At 58.2% G+C, this 23,183-nt stretch overlaps 5 protein-coding genes across 5 annotated transcripts; 2 read left to right on the top strand and 3 right to left on the bottom strand.

The window, feature by feature from the left end:
• Positions 1 to 434: 434 nt before the first annotated feature.
• Positions 435 to 2,630, bottom strand: RPL27 (ribosomal protein L27). The gene is made up of 5 exons (XM_082779334.1): positions 2,565 to 2,630; positions 2,362 to 2,444; positions 1,976 to 2,145; positions 1,268 to 1,378; positions 435 to 525 (listed from the first exon to the last, which is right to left on the bottom strand). The coding sequence occupies exons 2-5, from the start codon at positions 2,440 to 2,442 to the stop codon at positions 477 to 479; spliced, it is 411 nt and encodes a 136-aa protein (XP_082635460.1). The 5' UTR covers positions 2,443 to 2,444; positions 2,565 to 2,630; the 3' UTR covers positions 435 to 476.
• Positions 2,631 to 2,775: 145 nt separating this feature from the next.
• On the bottom strand, positions 2,776 to 7,394 carry RUNDC1 (RUN domain containing 1; the record flags this gene model as incomplete). Its single annotated transcript, XM_082779333.1, has 5 exons — positions 2,776 to 4,596; positions 5,065 to 5,172; positions 5,438 to 5,636; positions 5,910 to 6,068; positions 7,065 to 7,394. The coding sequence occupies 5 exons, from the start codon at positions 7,392 to 7,394 to the stop codon at positions 3,734 to 3,736; spliced, it is 1,659 nt and encodes a 552-aa protein (XP_082635459.1). The 3' UTR covers positions 2,776 to 3,733.
• A 131-nt stretch (positions 7,395 to 7,525) lies between these two features.
• Positions 7,526 to 10,390, top strand: PTGES3L (prostaglandin E synthase 3 like). The gene is made up of 7 exons (XM_082778943.1): positions 7,526 to 7,647; positions 8,763 to 8,876; positions 9,001 to 9,067; positions 9,362 to 9,460; positions 9,805 to 9,894; positions 9,988 to 10,041; positions 10,197 to 10,390. Exons 1-7 carry the CDS (start codon positions 7,640 to 7,642, stop codon positions 10,206 to 10,208), a joined length of 444 nt encoding a protein of 147 aa, XP_082635069.1. The 5' UTR covers positions 7,526 to 7,639; the 3' UTR covers positions 10,209 to 10,390.
• A 126-nt stretch (positions 10,391 to 10,516) lies between these two features.
• On the top strand, positions 10,517 to 16,845 carry LOC309887323 (alanyl-tRNA editing protein Aarsd1-like). Its single transcript, XM_082778941.1, has 12 exons — positions 10,517 to 10,614; positions 10,707 to 10,829; positions 11,442 to 11,601; positions 12,066 to 12,123; positions 12,479 to 12,635; positions 12,724 to 12,840; positions 13,074 to 13,204; positions 13,382 to 13,448; positions 13,607 to 13,698; positions 14,300 to 14,354; positions 14,841 to 14,935; positions 15,021 to 16,845. The coding sequence occupies exons 1-12, from the start codon at positions 10,576 to 10,578 to the stop codon at positions 15,154 to 15,156; spliced, it is 1,230 nt and encodes a 409-aa protein (XP_082635067.1). The 5' UTR covers positions 10,517 to 10,575; the 3' UTR covers positions 15,157 to 16,845.
• A 359-nt stretch (positions 16,846 to 17,204) lies between these two features.
• G6PC1 (glucose-6-phosphatase catalytic subunit 1) lies at positions 17,205 to 20,220 on the bottom strand. The gene is made up of 5 exons (XM_082778942.1): positions 19,963 to 20,220; positions 19,101 to 19,210; positions 18,463 to 18,571; positions 18,196 to 18,311; positions 17,205 to 17,963 (listed from the first exon to the last, which is right to left on the bottom strand). Exons 1-5 carry the CDS (start codon positions 20,190 to 20,192, stop codon positions 17,452 to 17,454), a joined length of 1,077 nt encoding a protein of 358 aa, XP_082635068.1. The 5' UTR covers positions 20,193 to 20,220; the 3' UTR covers positions 17,205 to 17,451.
• Between the last annotated feature and the right edge of the window lie 2,963 nt (positions 20,221 to 23,183).

A 23,183-nucleotide genomic window follows, 5' to 3' on the forward strand; every position in this document is an offset into this window, starting at 1 on the left:
TTGGCCGGTAGCGTGCAGAGGTGGCCAAAAAAATGTTGTAGGGGGCTCCTGGGACTGATCCATGCTCAGGAGAAGCAAAGGCAGCAGCTGGAATTCACCATTCCTCTCCCCCGTGCGAGTTGGAGAAGGAATTCACCCTCTCAGGGAGTAGCCGAGTTTTGGGGGGTGAGACATGTCAAGAGCAGCAGGGACAGAACATAAATGCTGCTTCAGCAGTGGAAAAGAGGGGAAAAGGTTGTCTCCTACTGACAACGGCCCAGGATGGTCCTGCAGGCAGCCCAGCTCACCCCTACTTCAGAGCCTGAAATGCTCCTGAGGTCTCAGAAGTTTGCCCGGGCTACAATTCCTTTCCCACCTCTTTTATGGGAAGGCAAAGCAAGCCTACACCGCCAGGAACAGGGCCTTGTGCCAGTGTTTTGTACAGCAAAACAAAATGGTTTTTAATAAACATTTATTGACGCCGCCTTATTACAAGTTTAGAATCGTAGCTTCTGGAAGAACCACTTGTTCTTGCCCGTCTTGTACCTGAAAGAGAAAGAACACAGCAATTAGAGTCAAACACACGCGTGCTCCATCCGTGTCCTTCTACTCAGGGAAAACGCCGCACACCCCTCACCCACAAGTACTTCGCCTGCTCTCTGCACCCTGCTTTGCCGACTGAACCTTTCTTAAAAAGCTGAAGGCCCCGGGGAAGTAACACCCTGCAGATTTCCCTCATTAAATCCTTTTATAAAAGACACCCCCACTGCAGCAGTGCTCACACCGAGGAGGGGGAGAGCAGCGCGGGGCGGTTCCACCGGACGCTTTGTTTGGATTTATTTGTGCTTTAAAACTCCCTTCATTGGAGTTTCTGAAGCAAATGCTGAAACCAAGAGGTGTTGATGTCAAAAGGCTGTGGGCAAAGCGCCAGCATGGCCCTGTCACACTGAGCCTAGGGACACTCATCTGATGGCCACGAGGCACCATGACAGCGAGAGATCAGCGTGTGGCACTGGAACAGCCCCGCCTGCGTGGGCACAAAGCAGCAGCAGCAAAATAAACACCCCCACCAGCTGAGTGCTGCACCCAAGCTGCTCCTGCTCTCAGTGAAATGCAGGTTCTCACTCATGAGGCTGAGCAAACACACCAGGAGAGAAATAATCCACCCCAAAAGCACGCTCGATGAAGTTGGAGCAGAAGTGTCTGATCCAGGGCTCGAGCAGGGCTCTGGCACAACCTCACCAAGTCCTCCAGCGAGCGCTGGTGCCACGAGGAGCTTCCAACTCACCTCTCCTCAAACTTCACCTTGGCTTCACGCCTCGCTTTGCGTTTCAGAGCGGGGTCCCTGAACACGTCCTTATTGACAACGGTTTTGTCCAGGGGAATGTCAACGGAATACCTGGATGAGAGCAGCACAGCGTGAGACAGCCACCGGATGGCCACGAAGGGTGAAAACACAGCCCCAAACCAGACCTGTCAGATACCTGAATTAGGGCCAGGTTAAAGAGCTCGAGCACTTAAATCAGTTTAGTTCTGGTAGTCAACAAACCACCGAAGCATCAAGACATTCAACTCAATGCATAAAAGGTAACTTGTGACAGGGAACAAGCTCCTCTGTCCAGCACTTTGTACGCAGCAGCAGCTGCAACTGGACAGGAAACCCACTACTGGGCCATAAGAGCTTTCACAATCCCATCCTGACTGCTTTTAGGGTTCTTCCACTGACATCCCAAGATCAGCTGAGGCTGAAGGTGGCTGGAGTGAAGAGCCAGCTGGGGATTTCAGCAGCTTGCTGCTCTCACATCAGCTTTACAACCTGCCGTGTTGTTTCCACACAGTGCATGCCTCACGCTCATTCAACCACGCAGGCCAGACCCTCAACACCTCCCAGCACTTTGCAAAGAGAACACACGAGAGCTGCAGCCGCTGAGAGCACACAACGCTGCTCCTCTGCTCCTGCCACCAGCAGCCTCTGCACCAAAGCCACCGCACTCACCGGGTGGGCATCAGGTGGTTGTAGTTGTAAACCTTCACGAACGACTTGATCTTGGACCTCTTCGCTATCTTCTTCTTGCCCATCGCCGCCGTCACCTTCCGCGGGTAGCGGTCGATGCCCGCCACCAGTGCGTGGCTGTAGGGCCGGTCGGAGGTGCCATCATCGATGTTCTGAAACACACCGCCCGCCCCGCGATGGGCCCCGCCGAGCGCCAGCCCCCTCGGGGAGCCCCCCAAAAGGCACCGACACCGGCACGGGCCGGCAGCGCCGCGGGGCTCTCAGCCGCTGCCCAGAACCGGCCGGGAGCGGGGATCCGGAACGGAGCCAGGAGCGGAGGAGGGAGGGGGCGGCCCCGCAGGCCCCCCGCAGGCCGGCCCCGCGCTCACCTTGACGATGACGGCCTTGCGACCCGAGTAGCGGCCGGCGAGCACCAGCACCACCTTCCCCGGCTTCATAAACTTGCCCATCTCTGCGGACACAGCGCGCGGCGCTCAGCGGAGGGCCCCGGCCGCCCCCGGCCCCGCGATGGCGGCGGATGGCGCCCGAGGGCCGCGGATGGCGACGGATGGCGGCGCCGGGCCCCACTCACCGACACAGCCGCTGCGATGGCGCCCAGACCGGAAAAGGAAGCCCGCCGGCCTTTCACCTGACGTCACTTCCGCTTCAGGGCGCCGCGAGGCGGGTCGCGCATGCGCAGAGCGGCGCCGCGGTTGCTAGGCAACGGGCTCGGGCCTGTTGCAGGCCTCAGGCCTCTCCCGGTGCCCCCGGTGTCCCCGGTGGCGGCGGGGCCGGCACGAAGGCAGACACGGAGGCAGCCGTTTGCTCACCCATTTCATTTCAGAACCGGTCGCAGCCCGCGCCCAGAGGTGCTGCCGTTACACCAAGCACAGCCTCCCTTCCCGCCCCCACCCCCCCCAGGAGTTACAGATAAATTAAACTCTGATTATAAATAACCACAAAAAGTCAACGAGCGCGCTAGCGGCACGAAGGCTAGGAACCGACACGAATTAAAATGTAGCAGCTGGAAACGCATTTTCCCCCCGCGCAGGCTTGCCAAAGCGATTAACGCAGCCGCTAGGGAGCACCACACCGCCAGTGCTCCGGGCTCTGCACATAAAGCTTCAAAAAAAGCAGTTTTTGGGATTTCTGCAGGGAGCAGCCTGAACACCAGCCCCTCACCCGGCAGCGTGAAGAACATCGCTGGTGCTTCGCGTTTCTGAGCCACCAGCGCAGGAGATGCAGGGTCCCGGTGCCTCAGCAGGATTTGTCCCCAATTTTCTTGTATGTTTGCACTGGGGAAAGCAAATCACGGCCCCGAGCAGCTGCAAAATAAGCAGCTCAGCTCCTGGTGCCGGGCTGCCCGCTCTTCCTGGCAGAGCTGGCTCACTGTGGCATCGCTTAGACCACGGGTTTTGAGAAATAACCGTGCAGATACAGCACAGGAGCTCAGCTGTGGCCTCCTGTAAGGGGCTTCTCCCACATACAGGCTCCGTGGTCAGGCTTCGACCACATCCAGCCAGCATCTGGCATAGCACGTGCAGTAGCATCTGCTCACCAGTTTTGCTATTCAGAACTGCGTGAGGGCAGGGTGGGGTGCCGTACTGCACCCAACTTCCAGCATCAGGACACCGCAAGATTTTCCCTAAAAGCAGATATAAATTTTACAGAGCTAAATTTGGTCTTTAAAAAAAAGCCAGGCTTCTGGAGCCCAACAGCTGCCTACTTGTGGAAAAGTGGATGATCTAGAATAAAAATACATCAAAAAGCATCTTTGATGTTTTTCAGCTGCCGGACGGCCAGGTCAACTGGGAGGTTGAACTTCAAGTTGCTCAGGCGACTGAGGATGTTGAGTGCACTCTCAAAGCCCGTGTTTGCCATGTAGCTCCACGGCTGGTAGTGAGATTGTACCAGAGCTCCGGATTTGCAGATGAGATTTATCCAGGACACCAGGCGCTGCTCATTCAGCGCCATACACACCAGAGCTTTCAGTTCCGAGTCCGCGCTGCGCTTGAAGGGGTCATGCTCAGTGAGGACAGTGTGTATGGCCGTCAGCAGGCTCTGTTTCGGGGTGATGGCGACTCCTGTCACAGGCAAGGCAAAGGACTGGGAGAGCTTGCGAGCTGGAGACTCCACAAAGGCTTGTCCGTTCTTAGCGTTGTAATACTTCACAAAGAGTTCCCAGGGATGCATCGTCTGCGGCGAGGAGGTGAACGCGGGAATCAAGCACGCGATGGGTGCCAACACCAGGCTCATCCCTTGTGAAGAGGCGTAGAGCCCGTGAGCCATCAGGTCTCGTAAAGCAATGGTCAGCTCCTTCCGCACAGCCAGAGTCAGCTCATCTCTCCCTCCTAAGGGAATATCCTGCAGGTCGGAGGAACTGATAACGTGGTCTTCCTGCTGGTGTTTCATGGCTAGCTGCCTCACCCGGTCCACCGACAGCTCCAGTTTCTTAATTAAGGGGGAATAGTCCTTGTTGGCTTGGTCTTTCTGCCAGAGGGACCGAGGAATCTGACCAGTAGCACAACCAAACTGACTAACAGCAAATATCTGCAGCACAGCAAGCATGCGACGCATGAGGTGCAGGCCCGTTTCTCGCATCTTTCTGGCGTCTTCTGGGTTCACTGATCAGGTTAGAAAAAGAGGAAAAAAATACTTTCATTAAGGAGTGAGACCTTCATTGCTGAGCAGAACAACATCCCTGCTCTGTCATATACACAGGGGGAGTACACATCTGCTCCTCCTCCACCAGAGACTTTCCTCGGGAGCTGCTGTCAGTAGGACTGATGGCACTTTCTCTAGTTGCAAAGCGCTGAACCCAACCAGAAAAAGCAAACTTTTCAACGGTCCATTCTCAACAATCAGATCTGTCTTAAATCACTTACAGAGAAGAAATCCTACAGCAGCTTTTTCTGGTGGGCAGTACTACCGAAGAGAAGACAGTGATCAGCCTTTAGACAGTATAATATCAAATGGGTAGTTTGAAGATAACAGACCCAAAACAGGCTAACGTGACAGGATGCTGGTTCATGCCCAATGAACCTCAAATGAGCTACAGCAGGAAGAGAGGCTCCAAGCCAAGCAGTGCCTACCTCTGCTTCCAGAAGAGCGGGTATTTGGTTTACAGGAGCCACCACCGTCCTTTCTACCTGTGCACTCACAGTGTCCATCTTCTGCCTTACCAGGGCTTCCGACTTCATCTGGAAGAAGAGTTTCACACCATTACTTTACAATTGTGAGTTTAAACTGCGTATCCCAAGTACTAAGGTCAAGATTCCCTTAGACCTCCTTGCACCTTCCTTGTCAGTCTCATTCTCCCCACCACCAGCTCAGAGATCCGTACTTCCCCATGACCCAGGCACCATTCATACATCCATCCTCTGACATCTGTGGCCTTCCTCCTCATAACTATGCCAAGGAATTACAAAACAATACAATCTGCTCATCTAAAAACTGAGCACTGACCCTGAATGAAGTTGATGAACATTTCAAGGTCCCTTATTTGCGTCTTCAGTTGTTCCACCAGCTGCTCCTTCACCCTGGCCGGATTAACAATCTGTGCTATGGCAGCATCCACACGCTGTCGCAATTCCTCTGGAGAGAGCGTTGCAATGTCCGCACTCAAGTCCATGTCCAGCTTCTTTATCAGCTCATCTATAATCATCTACGAAACACCAATCAGTAGCATGATCTCACCGTGCGACGCAGCTGCCCACGAGCTCCAAAATACTCCATTCACTACCTTGGCAACAGGCTCCTTTGTTATACGTTGAAAATTACAAGAGATGACAGGATCACATTTATGCACACAGACTAACTATTAATACAGCTAACTACAGCTGCCAGTGAGAAATACGGAACGGAGGATTTGGCCAGTCCTTAAGAGGCTCACAAATCCTAAGGATAAGCACTTGCAGAATGACTTCAAGAGCCTTACCCGTTGTCTTTCCATAACCACAGACTGTGGCAGAGAGTCATAGCTGCCCTCTTGGTAAGCAAACGTCTCCAGGTCATCCAGCTGTGTCTTAAGCTGCAAGATCAGCTCTCTCTGCTTTTCCTTCTGCACCTCAATTCGCTCCTGCTTCTCCTGTTCACTCTGAAAAAAGTTACCAGTAAACTAAATTAAACATTTAGCGTCGACAGAGAACAGCATCATGGCATGAAGAGAATTTCCTTCAGCTCATGCAATTAACTACGGAATGCTACAAGCCACCTCAAGAAAAAGGTGTGTGTGCACATCAAGGAGAAAGAGTGTTACTTAAGCTCATCTGACAGCGAAAGAGTCTCTTCAAACCTCCCACAGCCAAGCCCCATGGTGTGGGGCTGGAACACAGCACACACTGCTCCAAGCACCCACGTAACGCCTGGGCACCAAAGATCCTCCGAGACGCTGCCGAATGTCAGCATCATCCCGAGCTGAGCTTTTGCCTTATCTCAGAGCTGGGTGTTTTAAGGGCTGTCCCAGCCAGCTGGCTTCAGTGGGTGAAAGCTCCTGCGACCGAGCTTCCCGCAGAGCCGCCTGCCTGCTCGCTGCCTACCTGGAGCCTGCCACACCCTGGGAGGGGCACGGTGCCTCTGGACGGAGCCGTGCTGGACGGCCACGACAGCCGCTCACCTCTGTCAGCAGCGAGCAGAAGCACAGCTGCAACTAACTGGATTTTAAACAAATCATTGAATCCCAGAACTGCCTGGGCTGGAAGGGATGGTGAAGCTCATTTTGTTCCACCCCCCTGCCGTGGGCACGATGCCTGCCTCTAGCTCAGGTTGCCCAAAGCCACGTCCAACCTGGCTTTGAGCCCTGCCGGGAAGAGGCACCCAAAGCTCCTCCAGCTCGCACCAGCACCCTCAAAACTAACGATTTGACACTAATTAGGGTTAGAAAACCCCTCCGAGATCACCCAGTCCAAGCACCACCCCAACATCAACACCACCCACCAAACCATGCCCCGTGGGTGAAATTTAAGGCATTTCTTCCTCATACCTGACCCAAACCCGCTCTCTTTAGTTACCCCCCCCCCTCCCCGTCCCGTCACCGTGCTCGGGGCCCGATCCCTTCGGCGCCTTCCCCACCCCACCCCCCCCAAGCGCTCACCGGGCCGTCCCCGAGACCGTGGGCGAGGGGCGCGGGGCAGCCACGGAAGGCGAAATCCTCCAGCTCCCGGATCAGGCGCTGCTGCTCGCCCGGCCCGGCCCTCGCCACCTGCCTCAGGCGGAATTGCACCTGAGCGAAATGCGAGGCCAGCGCCAGCAGCGCCCCGTGCAACCGGCGCCGCTCCGCCCGCAACCGCGGCACCGACCGCGGCGACCCCGCCGCCTCCTCCTCTCCTTCCTCCTCCTCCTCTTCCTCCTCCTCCTCCACCGTCACGGCGCCCACCGGCGCCCAGCGCTCCCCCGGCCCCCCCGGTCCCCCCTCCGCCTCCATGGCGCTGCTACCGGCGCGGCGCCGCCGCCATTTTGTGCCCTCCCCCCCCCCTCCTTCTGCCTCCCGGTGCTCGGGGCCTGCGCGGTACCGGAGCCCCCCCCCCGCCCCCCTCACAGCGCCCCCTCGCGGCTCGGCTCGGTCCCCGTTGGCACCGAGCTCACCCCCCTCCCCCTCCTCCCGGTCCGCCCCCCCCCCCTCCGGTGCCCCCCGGTCCCGAATAGCTCGGGGCGGGGCCGGGCTCGGACATGGCGAGGTGGGAACGGGCACGGGACGGAGCCGGGGAGAGCAGCGGGGACGTGGGGGGGGGTTGGGGAAATGGGGAGCGGGACAGGGCACGTCCCGGTCCCGGTCCCGGTCCCGGGGGGAGCCGTGGGTAGCCGGGTTTGGGGCCATCGCCACAAAAAGGACGTGGAGGGGCTAAAAAGGGTCCGGAGAAGGGCGGAGAGGCTTGGGGGGGGGGCTGGGGATGGAGAAGAAAGCTCACGGGAAGAGGTGACAGGGGGGACCCCATCGCACCCCACAGGAACCCCAAAGGGGGCTGTAAGGGGGGGTTTGGGCTGTGCTCCCGTGTGCCCGGTGACAGGATGAGGGGGAACGGGCTAAAGGTGTGCCAGGGGAGGTTTAATATGGATATTAGGAAGAGAAGAGGTTGTTAGGTGAGGCTTAGGTGGGATATTAGGAAAATAAAAGGTGGTTAGGTGAGGTTTAGGTTGGATATTAGGAAGAACTTCTTTACCAAAAGGGTTGTGAGGCATTGGGATGGGCTGCCCAGGGAAGTGGCTGAATCCCCATCCCTGAAGGTCTTTAAAAGACGTTTAGATTTAGAGCTCAGTGACATGGTTCAGTGGACGACTGAACGCGTTAGGTCAGAGGTTGGACTCGGTGATCTTCGAATCCCAGAATCATCGAGGTTGGAAGAGACCTCCACGATCACCGAGTCCAGCCTCTGACCTGACACCACCAAGCCCTCCACTAAACCGTGTCACTAAGCTTTAAAGCCAAGCCAGGATGAGGAGACAGATGAGGAATCAGCTACAGGCAGCTGGCAAAAGTTGTGAAATCCTCAGCTCTCGTCCTCGTGGGGGACTTCAGCGTCCCAGACATATCCTGGAAATGCCATACAGCTCAGAGGGAGCAGTCCAGGAGGTTCATGGAGAGAGTTATAGTGGAAGATTGGAGGTTTCTTCCAACCTAGATGATTCTGTGGTTCTGCAATAACCAGCCCCACAGCGCAGACCCTGTTGGCATTCACTGGGACCAACACGGCCCAGCCCCAAATCCCTGTCCCACACCTCACGCACGGTCCCGGCCCAGTGCTGCCAGGCCAAAGGCATTGTGAAAATGCCCGCTGTGCTTGTGTTTTGACAGGCAGCACGCAAAGACGCTGTGGTACGACCGCCCGCGGTACGTCTTCCTGGAGTTCTGCGTGGAGGACAGCAGAGATGTTAAAGTCGTCATTGAGGATCACCGGGTGGTGTTCAGGTCAGCTGCTGCTGCTTCACGAGCCCCTGGATTGGGGAGGTTTGAGGGGACAGGGAGGACCCTGTAAGAGCTTGTGGTATGTGGCCTCAGCCCCGTCCTAAAACAAGTGCTTGTGTTTTGGCAGCTGCAAAAATGCCGATGGAGTGGAGTTCTACAATGAGATCAACCTGTACGGCAGGGTGAACTCCAAGGTGAGACCTCCCCAGCAAACTGTTCCCTGGCAGCCTGTGGTAGGCTTAGAATTGAACGTGGCCCGTGATGCCACGAGCAGCGCTGCCTTGAGTTGAATCCTGCCTGTTTCCTGAGAGTTCGAGTGGAGCAAGCACAAGGCTGGGAGCCCTGAGCTTGGGTCTGTCACTAGCAGCACGGTGCTGAGCCACAAACAGCCCTTCTGGTGCTGTGTCCCACAGCCTGGGAGTGGCTGTGCAGTGGATTAGAGAGGAGTCTGGCAGGCCCTGAGGTGAGGCACCCCCATCTCTTGGCAGGACTCACAGGACAAGCGCTCTGATCGCTCCATCACGTGCTTCATAAGGAAGTGGAAGGAGAAAGTGGCGTGGCCCCGTATCACCAAGGAGAACATCAAGGTGCGTGTGGCATCCTGCAGTAAAGAGAGCCCAGGGGGCTGCCTGTCTCCAGCACGCTGGCATCCTGGGCTCTACCTGCCCCCAGGATGCACCCTCTGGGGCACCCCCACGAGCCAGGAATGCCTCCCGCTGCCTGCCAGCCCACCTCTGCCCTCTGGCATCCCTGTCTCTCAACGTGGGCTGCGTCAGGATCAGTCCTTGCAGACACAGGGATGTTCTCCCACGCCTGCCCAGCCCTCGTGGTGTTCAGGAGCAGCACCCAGTGCTCGCTCCCTGTGAGGTCAGGGCCACCAGGTCCCCTCTGCGCTGCTCCCTCCCTCAGGGTCTGCTTTCTCTGCCCGCAGCCAGCTTGGCTCTCCGTGGACTTCGACAACTGGCGAGACTGGGAAGGGGACGAGGAGGTGGAGAGGGCCATGGTGGAGGAGTACGCCGAGGTGAGCCCGGTGAAAGGCGGGCTGGGTGCTCGGGGAGGCAGGGGGAAGCCGGGCACGCAGAGTGCCCACAACAGACCTTTGTTCCCCATCCAGCTCCTGCAGAAGGTCACGGACAAGGGCCCTGCCCCGACCATGGACGACCTGGACGTGAGTAGAGCCCCGAGCTGCCTTCCCCAGGCACTGCAGGAGCCTCTGGTGCTGTGCTCCCCCCGGTTGCCATCCCCACTGCAGGGACGCTCCCGGGCAGCACCGGACGGCCGCTACCGGCTCCGTCCCACTTTGCTCCGTGTCCCTTTCCACAGGACGACCTCTAAAGCCCAGCTCCCGTGGGCCACCACTGCCACCGTGAGGCTCTCCCGGTGCACCGGCAGCAAACACGGCCGAACCGGGACGCGGGAAGGACTCGAGAAGGAGCACGGCAGCAGCGCGGTCCCCCAGCACCGGTTACCGGTGGGGTCAATAAACACCAGCAGCCACCACCCTGCGCCCGTGTCTGCTGTCCCAGGGGGTCCGGGGGGGGCACCGGGAGGAGGTGGGGCATACCGGGGGTGGGCGGGGCTTACCGGGAGGGGGTGGGGTTTACCGGGAGGGGGAGGGGCTTCCGTGGAGGGAGGCAGGGCCCTGCAGCCCCGTGTCCCTCGCCGCTCGCCGTCACCGGTCCTGTTCCGTGCCGCTACCACCATGGTGTTCCAGTGCCAGCGGGACAGCTGGGCCCGGCAGGTAGGAACGGGGCCAGGGTTTATGGCCCGGTATGGCCCGGTAAGGCCTGGTCTGGTCCCGTCCCTCACGGTGCCGCCACCTCTTTGTTGCAGTTCGCCACCAAGGTGGTGTCGTGCCAGGCGGCGGAGCTGCGGCCCGAGGGCGGTGGGGAGCCGGTGAGGGGCTTCCAGGTGGTGCTGGAGGACACCATCCTCTTCCCCGAGGGTGGCGGGCAGGTATGGAGGGGCTGAGGGATGGGGACGGGATCTGAGACTGGGAACTGGGACAAGGGACCCTGCACTGGGACCGGGATCCTGGACTGGGATGGTGAACTGGGACAGGGACCCGGGACCAGGACCCTGGACTGGGACCCTGAACAGGGACTGGGACCCTAAATCAGGGCCCTGGACCAGGACTGGGATCCTAGACTGGGACCCTGAACCGAGACAGGGACCTGGGATGCTGAATTGGGACCCAGGCCCAGGACACTAAATCAGGACCCTGTACTGGACTGGGACCCTAAACCAAGACAGGGAACTGGGATCCGGACCCTGAACTGGGACCTGGGACTGGGACCCTGAATCAGGACCCTCTACCGGGACTGGGATCCTGGACTGGGACCCTGAAACTGGGACAGGGACCTGGGACTGGGACCCTGGACCGGGACCCTGAAACAGGACCCGGGACCGAGACCCTGCACCGGGACCTGGGACCCTACACTGGGACCCTGAACCAGGACCCTGTCCTGGACCGAGACCCTGCACTGGGACCCAGGACCCTGAAGCAGAACCCTGCACCGGGACCGGGACTGGGACCCAGGCCTGGACACTGACCCCCATCTCCCACAGCCTGATGACCGTGGGCTGATCGGCGACGTGCCCGTGCTGCGTGTCACCCGCCGGGGCCCCGAGGCCGTTCACTTCGTGCAGACGGAGCTGGAGCCAGGCACCTCTGTGCTGCTGTCGCTGGACTGGGAGCGGCGCTTCGACCACATGCAGCAGCACTCAGGTCCGTGCCCGTTACCACCAGTAGCACCGAGCCACAGGGGCACTGGGCAGAGCCACACGGTCTGGGCTGAGGTGGGGGTCAGTGCCCAGTTCGTCCTCCCTAATTTGGGGATTGGGAAGGCTGAGCTGACAGTGCTGTGCCCACCGCCTGTCCCTGGGGCTGCCTGAGAGGGGAAGCCCTCTGTGGTTTGTAAACCGGCTGCAAGAGGGGCTGGAAGCAAACTCTCAACCCACTGGGGAGGGCTCCGAGCACGCCGTGTTGCCCTTGGGTCCCATGGGCTGTGAAGCAGCAGCTGCCCCCTCCGTCTGTTTCCAACCATGAGCAGCAGCCCCACACCTCCAGGCATGTCCCTGGGCTGGTTCCCAAACGTCGTGGAAACGTCAGCAGAAAAAATACACTTTGGCAGGGAATGTTTTTTCCCCTGTGTCCAAAACTCAAAGCTGTTGCTTGCACATCTCTTCTAGGACAGCACCTCATCACTGCCATTGCAGACCTGATGTTTGGATTCAAAACGACTTCATGGTGAGCAGAAAAAAGGCTCCTTCGAACCTCAGTCTTATCTCGTTTGGCATATGCCATGAGGAGGTGATCGCTGATCATTTGAAAGCAGTTAGCTCTTGGATATTTCATTTGACCACGGAGGGCCTGGGAGAATTGACTGGGCTGGAGACAAGCTGTACAAAATATTTACTTCGTCTTGTGTTCCAAATGCGTGGTACGCATCTGATGCTCTGTAACGAGGAGGGAGAGGAGGGCGGTGTGGTTCGTTTCAGTCACCACGTCCCCACAAGCTAGTCCTGGATGGCACTTGGTGCTGCGCGGGGGGATCTTCCAGCTGCTCTTCTCCACAGCAGCTGATATTCCCTCATCCATGCAGGGAGCTGGGCCGTCAGCGAAGTGTCATCGAGCTGGACACCCCCAGCGTGACGGCGGAGCAAATAGAAGCCCTGGAGAGGAGCGTGAACGAGAAGATCCGGGAGAGGGTGCCCGTGACAGTGCGGGAGCTGGCTGCGGATGACCCCGAAGTTGAAACAGTGAGCGATGGGGTAGAGCTGACACTGAACATGGGACCAAAGTGGTTGTGGCATGCATGTCACCTCCTTGGCTCTCCCCCCTTGCTAGGTGAGAAGCCGTGGCTTACCAGATGACCACACAGGGCCAGTGCGAGTTATAAACATCGAAGGCATAGACTCCAACATGTGCTGCGGGACTCACGTCTCCAACCTGAGCGACTTGCAGGTAGGGGGGCTGCAGCCCAGTTACCCTCAGGAGCCTTGCTCCACATATGCAGACTGAGCACAACGAAAGTCCTGAGGATCCAGGTTGTGCTGGAAACTGTCCTAGTGGTAAAGGGGTGGGGCTGGCCTTTACCACTAGGTAATTTGCTTTTTTTAATTTGCTTACCCTTTGCTTTTAAGGGTAAGAGCAAAATCCTGTTCTCCTTTTCTGACCAGAGTGTTTTTCTTTTCAAGGTTATTAAACTCCTTGGCACAGAAAAAGGGAAAAAGAACAAAACCAACTTGGTTTTCCTGGCAGGGAACAGAGTTCTGAAGTCCATTGAACAAAGTCACAATACTGAGAAGGCTCTAACCTCACTGCTCAAGTAATACCCTTGGCACTTTGGTTCTTTCATCTTCATTGTTCCTTCTGACAAATACAACATAAGCCTCAGGGTGCATCTGCATGGTGTTCTTTATGATACGCTATCTGCTTTTGCTCCCTTAATAAGTCTTGTCTTCATCCTTCTAAGTATCAATTGAGGCTCTTTGTTTGATTTCAGAAATGGACCCGGTGAGCACGTTGAGGCCGTGAAGAGACTGCAGAGCTCAGTGAAACTGCTTCAGAAGGTATGGGGATGGCTGAGAAAAGCAGACAGTGTCTGCTCCCTGCAGGCCCAAGCCACTGAATTTTAAGCATCCGTTTTTATCAAAACTGCTCCGTCTCTGGAAACAAAGCTTGGTGTTCACGCTGGCTTATCTGTCCTCTCCATTCACTTTTCTTTCAGAATAACTTGAACCTGCTTAGAGACATTGCTGTTTTGATAGCGCGGGACTTCAAGAGCAAACCTGTTCAGAGTCAGCTGTTTGTGTTACACAGGTACGGGGAGTTTGGGGACAGGGGGAGGAAGCCACGATATTATGTGATTTATGGTAGCTGCATCTCTCTGACACCTACTCAAGCTTACAACAATTACTGTTTAAAAGTCAAACATTCCTCATGGATGGATATAAACAAGGTGAACAAAATATTAAACCGACTGGGCCTTCTGGAAGGTTGTGTAATGGAAGAAATGTGTAAGTTATTCAGTCACTGAATTCCTCTGTTTTTATAGCTAAGAAATAACTGTGTCTGATTTCTTTCTGCCCTCAGTGTTTTCAAATAAAACCGAGGAGCTCAATTCCTTAAACACTTAAATAATTCTTAATATATCCACAGAAATGCACAGAAAGAATTTAGATTTATAGGAAAAAAAATAGTCTCCATTCTAACAGCAAGAGATCAAAACCCCAGGCATGATCATAGGCTGCTCTTTCAGCTTCTCTGAGGGCAGTTGGAAATTTTAGTCTTTAACAAAATGGAAAACTAACAAAAGCTAAACTTAGCTACTGTCACTGCCTTTGGTTTGTGATTGATGTTCTGGACTCTGGCTTGGATTTTTTTCTTCCTCTCTGAAGTGGCTTTTTACCCATCCTTACAGGAAAGAGGGTGACTCGGAGTTCATGAACATCATCGCTAACGAGATAGGGATGGAGGTGAGTCGTTGATGCAGCCAAACCTGACACCAGTGGCATTTTCCTTCAAGTCTGTAGCACTGGCAGGGGCTGGCTTGGCTTCTGTTTGTGCCACAGCCACAAGCTACACATCTCTCCTTCCAAAAATTTCACGAGGTTATTGTCCCCAGCAGCCTCAGTGCACAGGGGGATCCCCAGTGGTCAAGAAATACAGCAGCAAAAATTCTGAGCACCGTAGAAGAGCCTGTCCCTAAAAAGCCATACAGATCTTCATCGGCTGTGTCAAGGATACCCCAGTACCTGTTCTGTTCCCTACAACATAGGATTCACTACAAGAGATTCAAAAGCTTCTCTCCCTCTTACTTCAAATTGAGTTTTGGTCTCAGTAATGGACTCATGACTTGTTTATGTGTTTTAAGGGGACCTGTAGCCCGTGTCTCTGTACCCTTTCCAGAAAAAAGGAGGGCAGTGGCTATTCTGGAGCAAGGTCTGTCTCTCTGTCCACAGGAAACCCTGCTGTTCCTGACTGTGGGAGATGAAAAAGAAGCAGGACTCTTCCTTCTAGCTGGACCTGTTGAAGCAGTTGAGAATTTAGGTCCCAGGTACCGTGTTCTGTGGTTTCTTTAAAATTTAAAGGCTACCCTCTTCTCTACGAGTGGCCTTCAGCATGTGCTGTCGTTACTGCAGGGTGGCAGAGCTGCTGGGAGGCAAAGGAGCTGGGAAGCGAGGCCGCTTTCAGGGCAAGGCGACCAAAATGAGTCGGCGAGGAGAAGTGGAAGCTCTGCTCCAGGAATTTGTCAGCCACCAAAGAGCTGAAACATAAAGAATTCTCAAAGTACGGCTGTCTTCCTTGCTTTGCATCATCTCCACCAAGTTCTGTCTCAGAGAATAAAGACATTTAAAAAAAAAATGCATCTCTTGTGAACTGATTTGATGCTCATGGAAGAAAGGGGGAGGGAAACTGCAATCCCCATTTTTCTCTGACCCTAAATGCTGCGAGGTTTCTTTAATTTCCCCAGGCAAGTGGTACACTGCTTAAGCAATTAAAGAGCATAATGACTACTTTTACGAGCTTCCTACAAACCAAGAGAAGGGCCCTCCAGCTTGCAGTGTACCATGGCTTTTAGTTTGTACAAGTTGCTTTGTGAACCTATTTATTCACAATAAACTGGATGCATTTTTAAAAAGATCAGAAAACTGGTAAGAAGCAGAGGGTTTGAAAGTGGTATTTTCAAGCAACCACAGAGAAAAATGATTCAAGATCTTATGCTGAGCGTTTGTAGGGAGAAAGAGAAACGTGGCAGGAGTTGGAGGGATGCTCGAGTCAGTAAATCCCTTTTAGAAGACCAAACTAAGCTGGGCACCAGGTGTGGCTGCTTACTGCTCAGAGAGAGAACTGATGCAGTGCTGAACCTGTGAGCAAGTCTCCATGAGCCCTTTCTTTAAAAACAAGAAACTGGCTTTTTTTTTCCTGGCTACTCAGAAGTCTCTGCAGATGCTGGGGGGCTGAAGGTGGTCGTGCTAAAGCCCCCGGGCTGCTGCTGACCACCAGAATCAGTGTTTCCCTGCACGGCAGCCGGCTGCTGACCCAGCTGTGACGTGCTGGGAGCAGCCCTCAGGTAGCACCAGCTTCATTGCTGCAGTCCTGAAGCTCTTCCGCACTAGCACCAAGCACGTTATTAAAAAAGGGAAGTTCATGTGCTTGGAGGAGGCCTGGCAGAGCCATGGTAACACACACGTGCTGGCTCGACACGAGAATTAAATGCAGCTGGAACCGCCACCTCGCGCTTTGTTCTGCAGGGAGACAGAAAACCACATCCAACCCCACCACACCGGGTGTTTCCGAGCCTGTACCGATGCAAAACCTCCTGGATTAACAACTCCCTGCTGCCTCTCGGGTTTGCATTTTCTTCCAGGGAGGTTCCTGAGGCTGCCGCAATCTCGGCTGCAGAAACAAAAGGGGCGCTGCGGAGCCACGCTGAAAAAAGCCTGAGTTGGGAATAAGTGTTTTTTGTTTGTTGTTTTTTTTTTTTTTTTCTCCTTCCTTCCTAGATCTAGCACTACAACTTCAGCCCAGATATCGATAATAACCAGAGAAATAAAACATGAGAAACCTTCATCCTAAAACCGTTTATCTGCCACGAGCAGCAGCCTCAGCACCTGCGGTCTCCTCCGCACAGAGCAGAGCCCCCCCGCTGCCAGCTCCCGAGCTGTTTGTGCACGGCAGGATCGGGCCAAGGGTCAGGGCTGTGCAGGCCACCAGCTCCTGCTGGGTCACTTTGCTGCAGGAGGAGGGCAAGCAGCAGCAGCAACCCTCGTTCCTTTGGTTTTATTGCGTGGTTTGGGTGATTTTGGGCTTGGTCTTCATCACCATGCGGCACCGGCCACCGGCTGAGCCCCACGGGGACACGGGGGCTGCAGGCAGCCTGTGTGTGCACCGTGGTGTCCCCGAGAGCCACCAGCCCCCACTGTTAATCACACGAGCCCTGCAGGAGCCATACCAACGGGGCAGGGGGTCGGGGATGCAGGAGAGCCCTGCACCAGGGCAGCTGGTCCCCAGCATCCCCGCAGGGACATCCTTCCTCCAGCCCCCTCCCAGTCCCTGCGGGTGGCACTCGGTCACCGTTCCCCCTGCCCACGAGACAGCTGAACTCACCAACTAAATACACCTCCAGCTTTAATAAAATACCCTTGTTTCCCCTCTGTATACACGCACACACACACACACACCCCTAAACCCCACGCTGCTTCACGCAGCAGCGAATACTGAACACCGGGGCCCACAAGCTGATGGGCTACGGGCCTGGGGGGCTCCCACAAGCCCGAATTTGTCTCCAAATCCTTCTCCCCCCCCCACAGCCCGCCCGTTCCCGTGACAGAACTGCCTCGCCAGCAGCCCCTGAGCACCCATGGGCGCACAGCACCCTGCTCCCAGCGGTGCCACCCCTCTCCCTCGTGCCACCAGCACCCGTGGCACCGGCGGTGGAGTCGTGGCACTGCTCGTGCAGCCGTAACGGGGAGAGGAACCAGCACAAACCCCACGGTCCCACGGTCCGCTCCTTGCCCCGGGGGGGCCCGCGCCGTTACCTGGGGGGACACCCGTGCCACGGCCCCCCCCCTAGACGCCCTTCTTGTCCTGCGTGGCCAGGAGCTGGGAGACGCAGTAGGGGATGAGGCCGACGGTGGCCAGGGGCACGGCCGCGCTCTTGCAGAAGGAGAGGACATAGAAGAGCAGCTGAAGGTGGGAGGGCGGCCTGAAGGCGTCGAAGAGGTGCAGGACGAGCAGCGAGGCGGCGGCGCAGGCCAGGCGGAAAGGCAGCTGCCGGCCCTGCTTCCCCCGGCAGCTCTCCAGGTACATGTGGGAGTTGAGGGCCAGCCCCAGCCCGAAAAGGATGCCCAGGTTGCGGAGGAGGCTGGCGAAGGGGGTGGTGTCGATGTGGACCCACTCGGGGCGGGCGCACCACCTCTGCGCCTTCTCCAGGGTCCAGAGCAAGTCCACGCCGAGCGCCAGCAGCAGCAGGTAGAGGCCCAGGGCGAAGCTGAAGAGGAAGGTGGTGACGCCCAGGTACCTGCGGAGGCTGGCGTGGTAGATGGAGCGGACGTGCTGGAAGGTCTCAGCCACCGCCATGCCTGCGGGGAGAGGAGGCAGCGCTGCTCAGAGCTGGGGGGGCTCCTGCGTGGTCAGAGCACCCCGACGGCCACCGCTGCACCCCGAGAGTCGCCAGCCCCTCGCCCTTCGGCCGCCTCTCCCCACGGATCCCCCAGACATGGGAAAAGGCCTCAGCTCTTTTGCTGCACGTGGTGGGGGGACCTGGGGGGGCTGCTGTGGGGTGAAGGGGATGGGCCCAGGGGCTGCACTCACCGGAGAAGACCCCCGCGATGACCTGGTGGGGGAAGTGGGCGGCGATGAAGACTCGGGACAGACAGACGCAGACCTGGACCGCCCAGAAGCCCGTCCAAAGCACCATCCACAAAACCCTGCAAGGGACAGAGAGGGGAAGCATCAGTAGTGGGGTCAGCTCCTGCTGCCATCGGGGACCCCGAAACGTGCCAATATGGGATCCACTGCCTCCCTTCTCAGATTTGGGGCAGTCCCCAGCCCGGCCCCCAGTTTGGGCACACAGCTTACCAGTACTTCAGCGTCTTCGACTGCCTCTTGCCTGACGCGATGGAGAGCAGGGCGGTCACCATCACGTAGTACACGCCTGCTGCACCCATGGCATGGCCGGAGGGGCTCCCTGGGTGAGAAGGAAGCCCCCGGTCAGACCCCCATGGGATCAGGCTGTCCCCTGGGGCTCCCACGCAGCGGGGTCATGGCACCGAGCACCCATCCACAAGCGGGTGCCAGCATGGCACGAGGAGCACAGCTCAAGCTCCAAGGCCTGTCCTATGATCCTCAATGGCTTGTGCTGAGGCCACTCGCAGCCCCAAGCTGGCTGCAACCACAAACAAAAAATACCCACGGGGTTGCAGCGGGACCGAGTGAGCCCCTTCCCCGTGGAGCTGCTGCCGGCACGCGGCCGAGCATGGCCCCAGCAGGATTTGTGCTGAGCCGCCACGTCTGCGCACACCGAGGGTAAAAGTCCGCTCCGCGCAGGGGCTGCCCTGCCTCCGCCCCGCCAGGGCACGGCAGTGGCCCTGCAGCTCGGTGATAACAGCGGAGATAACGGTCCCGGCCATGCCAGCACCCCCACTTTGGGACCAGGACCCCTGGGTCCCATGGACAGGGCGTCCCCGTGCTCCCCCCCCTTGGGTGCGGGACCCTACCGGGGCCGGTCTCGCAGGTGAGTGGGAACTGCTGGATGGCTGGGGCGGAGGCGTTGCTGTAGTAGTTGGTCTCGTGCACCCACCAGTACGGTCTCTCCCCAAATAGGATCCTGAAAAGAAAGGAGAATGGGGTTTGGGGTGGTGCTGGGTGCTGGAGCAGACAGCACGGCTCCGCTCCCCGCTCCTGCTGGGAGCTGAAAGGGGCAAAGGACCCGCAGCGGGTCCAGGACATCCGTCGGGCACAGCACCCAGGTGGGTGCTCACAGCAGGCACTGCCCGGCCTTGTCCCCGTTATTCCTGGAGTGAGAACTTCCCAGGAGCAGGTAAACGTGCTGAGAAGAGGCCCTCTGCTCCCCCCGGGCCTGTTCCAGGCTGAAAGCAGCCACCCCATGGTGCCAGCAGAGGGGGAGGACACCCGTCCCCATCAGCATGGGCATCCCAGCTGTGGGGCAGGCACAGAACCAGAGCACCCAGCACAGCTCCTCGAGCACCCCACAGGATCTGGTTGTGGGACAGAACAGCCCCAAATCCCCAGCACAACGCCAGGCACCGGGTGGCACAGCAGAGGTGGCACCGTGCTGGTCCCCTTGTGCCGCTGGCACCACGTCCCGCGGCTGATACCGAGCTGTGCCGGGCTCAAGCTGATGGCAGGGGGGTATCTGCATCTGCATGCAGCCGGCTGATTCCTGCCTGCCTTTGGGGAAGGGGGAAGAGCCTTTTCTAAAAATCTTGGGGATGAAGAACGCCGACCATCACCGCCAGGCTCACAGCCGAGCCGCGGGACCTCACATCAGGGCTGGGTGCGCGTCTGCCCCGGGTTAAGGTGAACCCAGCTGTGCCAGCACGCCCCGGGGCTACTCACCACTTGAAGACGAGGTTGAGCCAGTCCCCGATGACGGCCACCCAGATGAGCCGGATGCCCACCGGCTCGCAGAAATGGAACCAGAGAGGAAAAAGGACGAAAAAAGTGTTCCTGAGGTCGGCGGCGAAGGAGATGAAGAGGAACCAGTCCTGGGAGCCCTGGAAGTGCTCCTGCAGCCAGCGCGTGGCCTGGATGCCTGCATCGTGCAGGATGTTCATGCCAGCCTCCATCCTCCTCCTCTTCCTCCTCCTCCTCCTCCTCCTCCTCAGCTGCCTCCCGGCGGGTCCGGGCTGCCCCGCACCGCGCCGTGGTTTTATACCCTGCGGGCTCTTGTTTGCTGCCGGCAGGTCGCTTGTCCCAGCGCCGATCTTTGGACCCAAAACCACTTTTGCCAAAGGTGCATCACCGGGGGGTTGTTACAAACATGTTTGGAAGGACTTACGTAAAAACAGGCAGCGGGGCGGCGGGGAGGGTGCCCGGCGGGTGCCTTAACCCTTCACCACCCCTTCCTTCTGCACTGCCAGGTGCCTCTGCTGCTCGGGGTGGGGTTCTGCAGCCCCCCACTCCTCCTGGTTCCCAATAAATCACTCGGTCTGCTCCTCGTGCACCCCAGTGTTTACTTTTTTTTAGCAGGGCAGAGGCTTAAGCACCTGCAGAGGGATGAGGAGAGGTCCTGGCTGCTGGCAATGTTGTCCTGAGCCCTGTGGGGTTTCAGGACCTGTGCAAGTGAGGTACGGGGAGCAATCCTGCCCAGCACACCCCTGGGTTAACCCCTCCTGCCCTGCCAGACCCCATCCATGGTCATGGAGGCAAGGATATCACTTGTCACTTGTCGTGCCAGGTCCCTGCCCGTGGCCTCTCCACCCCAGGCTCACAGTGCTGGCAGATTTATCTCCCTGGTGTCCCCTGGGAGTCATTGATGAAAGAGTAACACGGAGCTGGCTGCAGGGACCCAAGACATGAGGTCAGCATGGCAAAAGAAACCCAATGTCCCAGGGGGACAAACCCCATGTCCCAGTGCTGTCTGCCGCGGGGAAACACGGCCCAGTGGTGTGGAGCCCCCCACGGGGGGCAGGAGCAGACAACGGGGCGTTAATGATTAGCAGCCAGTGAAAACGCAGCACTTATCTCTCTCCTCGGGAAAGTTCGGGTCAGGAGCCTTGAACCGCTCCCCGCTGCGGCCCCCAGCAGGCAGAGGTCGCGTCCAGGCAGCGAGCGGTGGCACCTGGGGGGCATCCTCCTCCTCCTCCTCCTCCTCCTCATCCTCCTCCTCCTCCTCCTCCCCCCTGCCCACCCCACGGTGACCAACACGACATCCTCCTCCCCGGGAGCACAGCCCGGACAGTGCTGGCTAAAGCCAAGGAAGGTTAAAACGCTGGCAAACGTCAGTCCCCTTAGGGCAGCGACGTGGTTTGGAGCCGTGCCATGAGCTGCTGAGCTGCGACTGATGCTGAGCTGATGCCACGGCAGAGCTGCAGCCGTGTGGGAGCACCGTGGGTGCTCTGCGAGGAGTTTTGCCTCGGCTCCAAGGAGCTGGGGCTTTCCTCGTGCTCGGTGGGGGCTCAGGGGGTCCCCCCCCTCCTGCTGAGCAGGGGATTCCCAGCCACAACCAGCCAAGATGTAACCCCAAACCAGAGGGGAGCAGCTCGCCACCATCCTCCCAGCCCAGCCTCCCGGTGCCCTCGGGGAGACCAAAGCTTCCCTGCCCAAATGGAGCAGAAGCTTGCGTGGAAATGGGATCACTCCTGCAAAACAAAATTCCCCAGCAGCTCGTTTCAGGGTCCTCAGCCGAGAGCAGCTTTTGGCCAGCGCGAAGGAATTCAGCGGGCTTGGCTCCCGCGTCCAACGTGTTTTGAAACCGTTGGTAATAAATTTTCCCTGAAAAGCTTCACTGCAGAAAACGAGGGCAAAAGGTGCTGGGGGGGGGGGGGGATGGGGACAAGCATGCGCCAGCCCCCTTGGAAAGCGCCACGACAGCAAAACCGGGATCGCAGCTGGGAGAGGCCGGGAGCCGGGACGGGAACTGGGATCGGCGGCTCCCCTGCAGCCACAACAAGCCGGGGATGAGCTGGCAGCCCGGGACCTTTGTGCCCCGCGGTGACAGCGGCTGGCTGCAGGACTCGGTGTCCCGGCGGTTCCCAAGGCACCGGACACGGGCAGTGCACGCGCAGCGCACGCCCCATCACACCCGGCTGCCCCTCGGTGCCAAGGTTTCATCCAGAAGTTTCCCAGCCCGCCGCAGCGCCGGCAGCGGGGCCGGCATCGCCTGCGTCAGCACGCGGGCAGAGTCCAGGCAGCGCCTGCAGACACGGGGGAGCACGGCCACAGCCGGCCTTGCACCCCCAGGACTGATGTCCCCAAGTGTAAATGCACCTGCACCCCCAGGGCTGATGTCCCCAAGCGTCACCTGGCCATGCAGAGCCACCCCCTCCCACCCCAAATCCTTTCCCCGTGCCGCAGCATCTCAGCCCTGGTGCCATCCAAGCTCCATGCTGCCATTAGGGCTCCTCGAGGCCATGGTGGCACAGCCTCGAGCAGCTCCCACGGCAAGGGCAGGTGCCCGTGGAGTCCCCCCTGGGGACACAGCAGCTGGCATTTTGCAGCTGCAGCCACGTGCTGGGGCTGGGCAGTGGGGTCGGAGCCAACCCGTCCTCACCAAACCCATCCCGGTGCAGCGGGTCCTGCATCTGGGGCTGTGCACGCACCGGTGGCACCAGAGCAAGGGTCCCCACGCCGGGGGGGGGTGAGCACACGGCGCGGGGCAGCAGCCAAGGCCAGGACCGATTAATCAGCCTCGGTACAGCTGTTACACATTAACTCCCTTGTTTGTCCCATATTTTGCAGCGGAGGCTGCTGCCAGCGCACGGGGTCCAAGAGCACGGCCGGTGCACGTTCACACGGCGGCGCTGGGCTCCGTGCCTGACCCCGGCCCTTCGCCCTCTCCGGTGGGCGCTGGCAGAGCGGCTCAGCACCGCACTGAGGCAGCCACGCAAGAGTTGGGTCAGGAAAAGCACTCGCGTGCCTCTTTATTGGAGCCGTCTCCGCTTCCTGCAGCGCACTCACCCTGCTGGCACCCAGTGCAGCCCAGCGCACCGTCCCCAGCCCCAGTTTCTGACCTCCCCATCCCCAGTTCCCGGCCCCCATCCCCAGATCCTGGTCCCAATCCCCAGTTTCTGGCCCCCCATCCCCAGTTCCCACCCCCCCTGTCCCCAGTTCCTGGC

Source organism: Aythya marila (genome assembly GCF_965140915.1).
Source record: "Aythya marila genome assembly, chromosome: 25".
NCBI lineage: Eukaryota > Metazoa > Chordata > Aves > Anseriformes > Anatidae > Aythya > Aythya marila.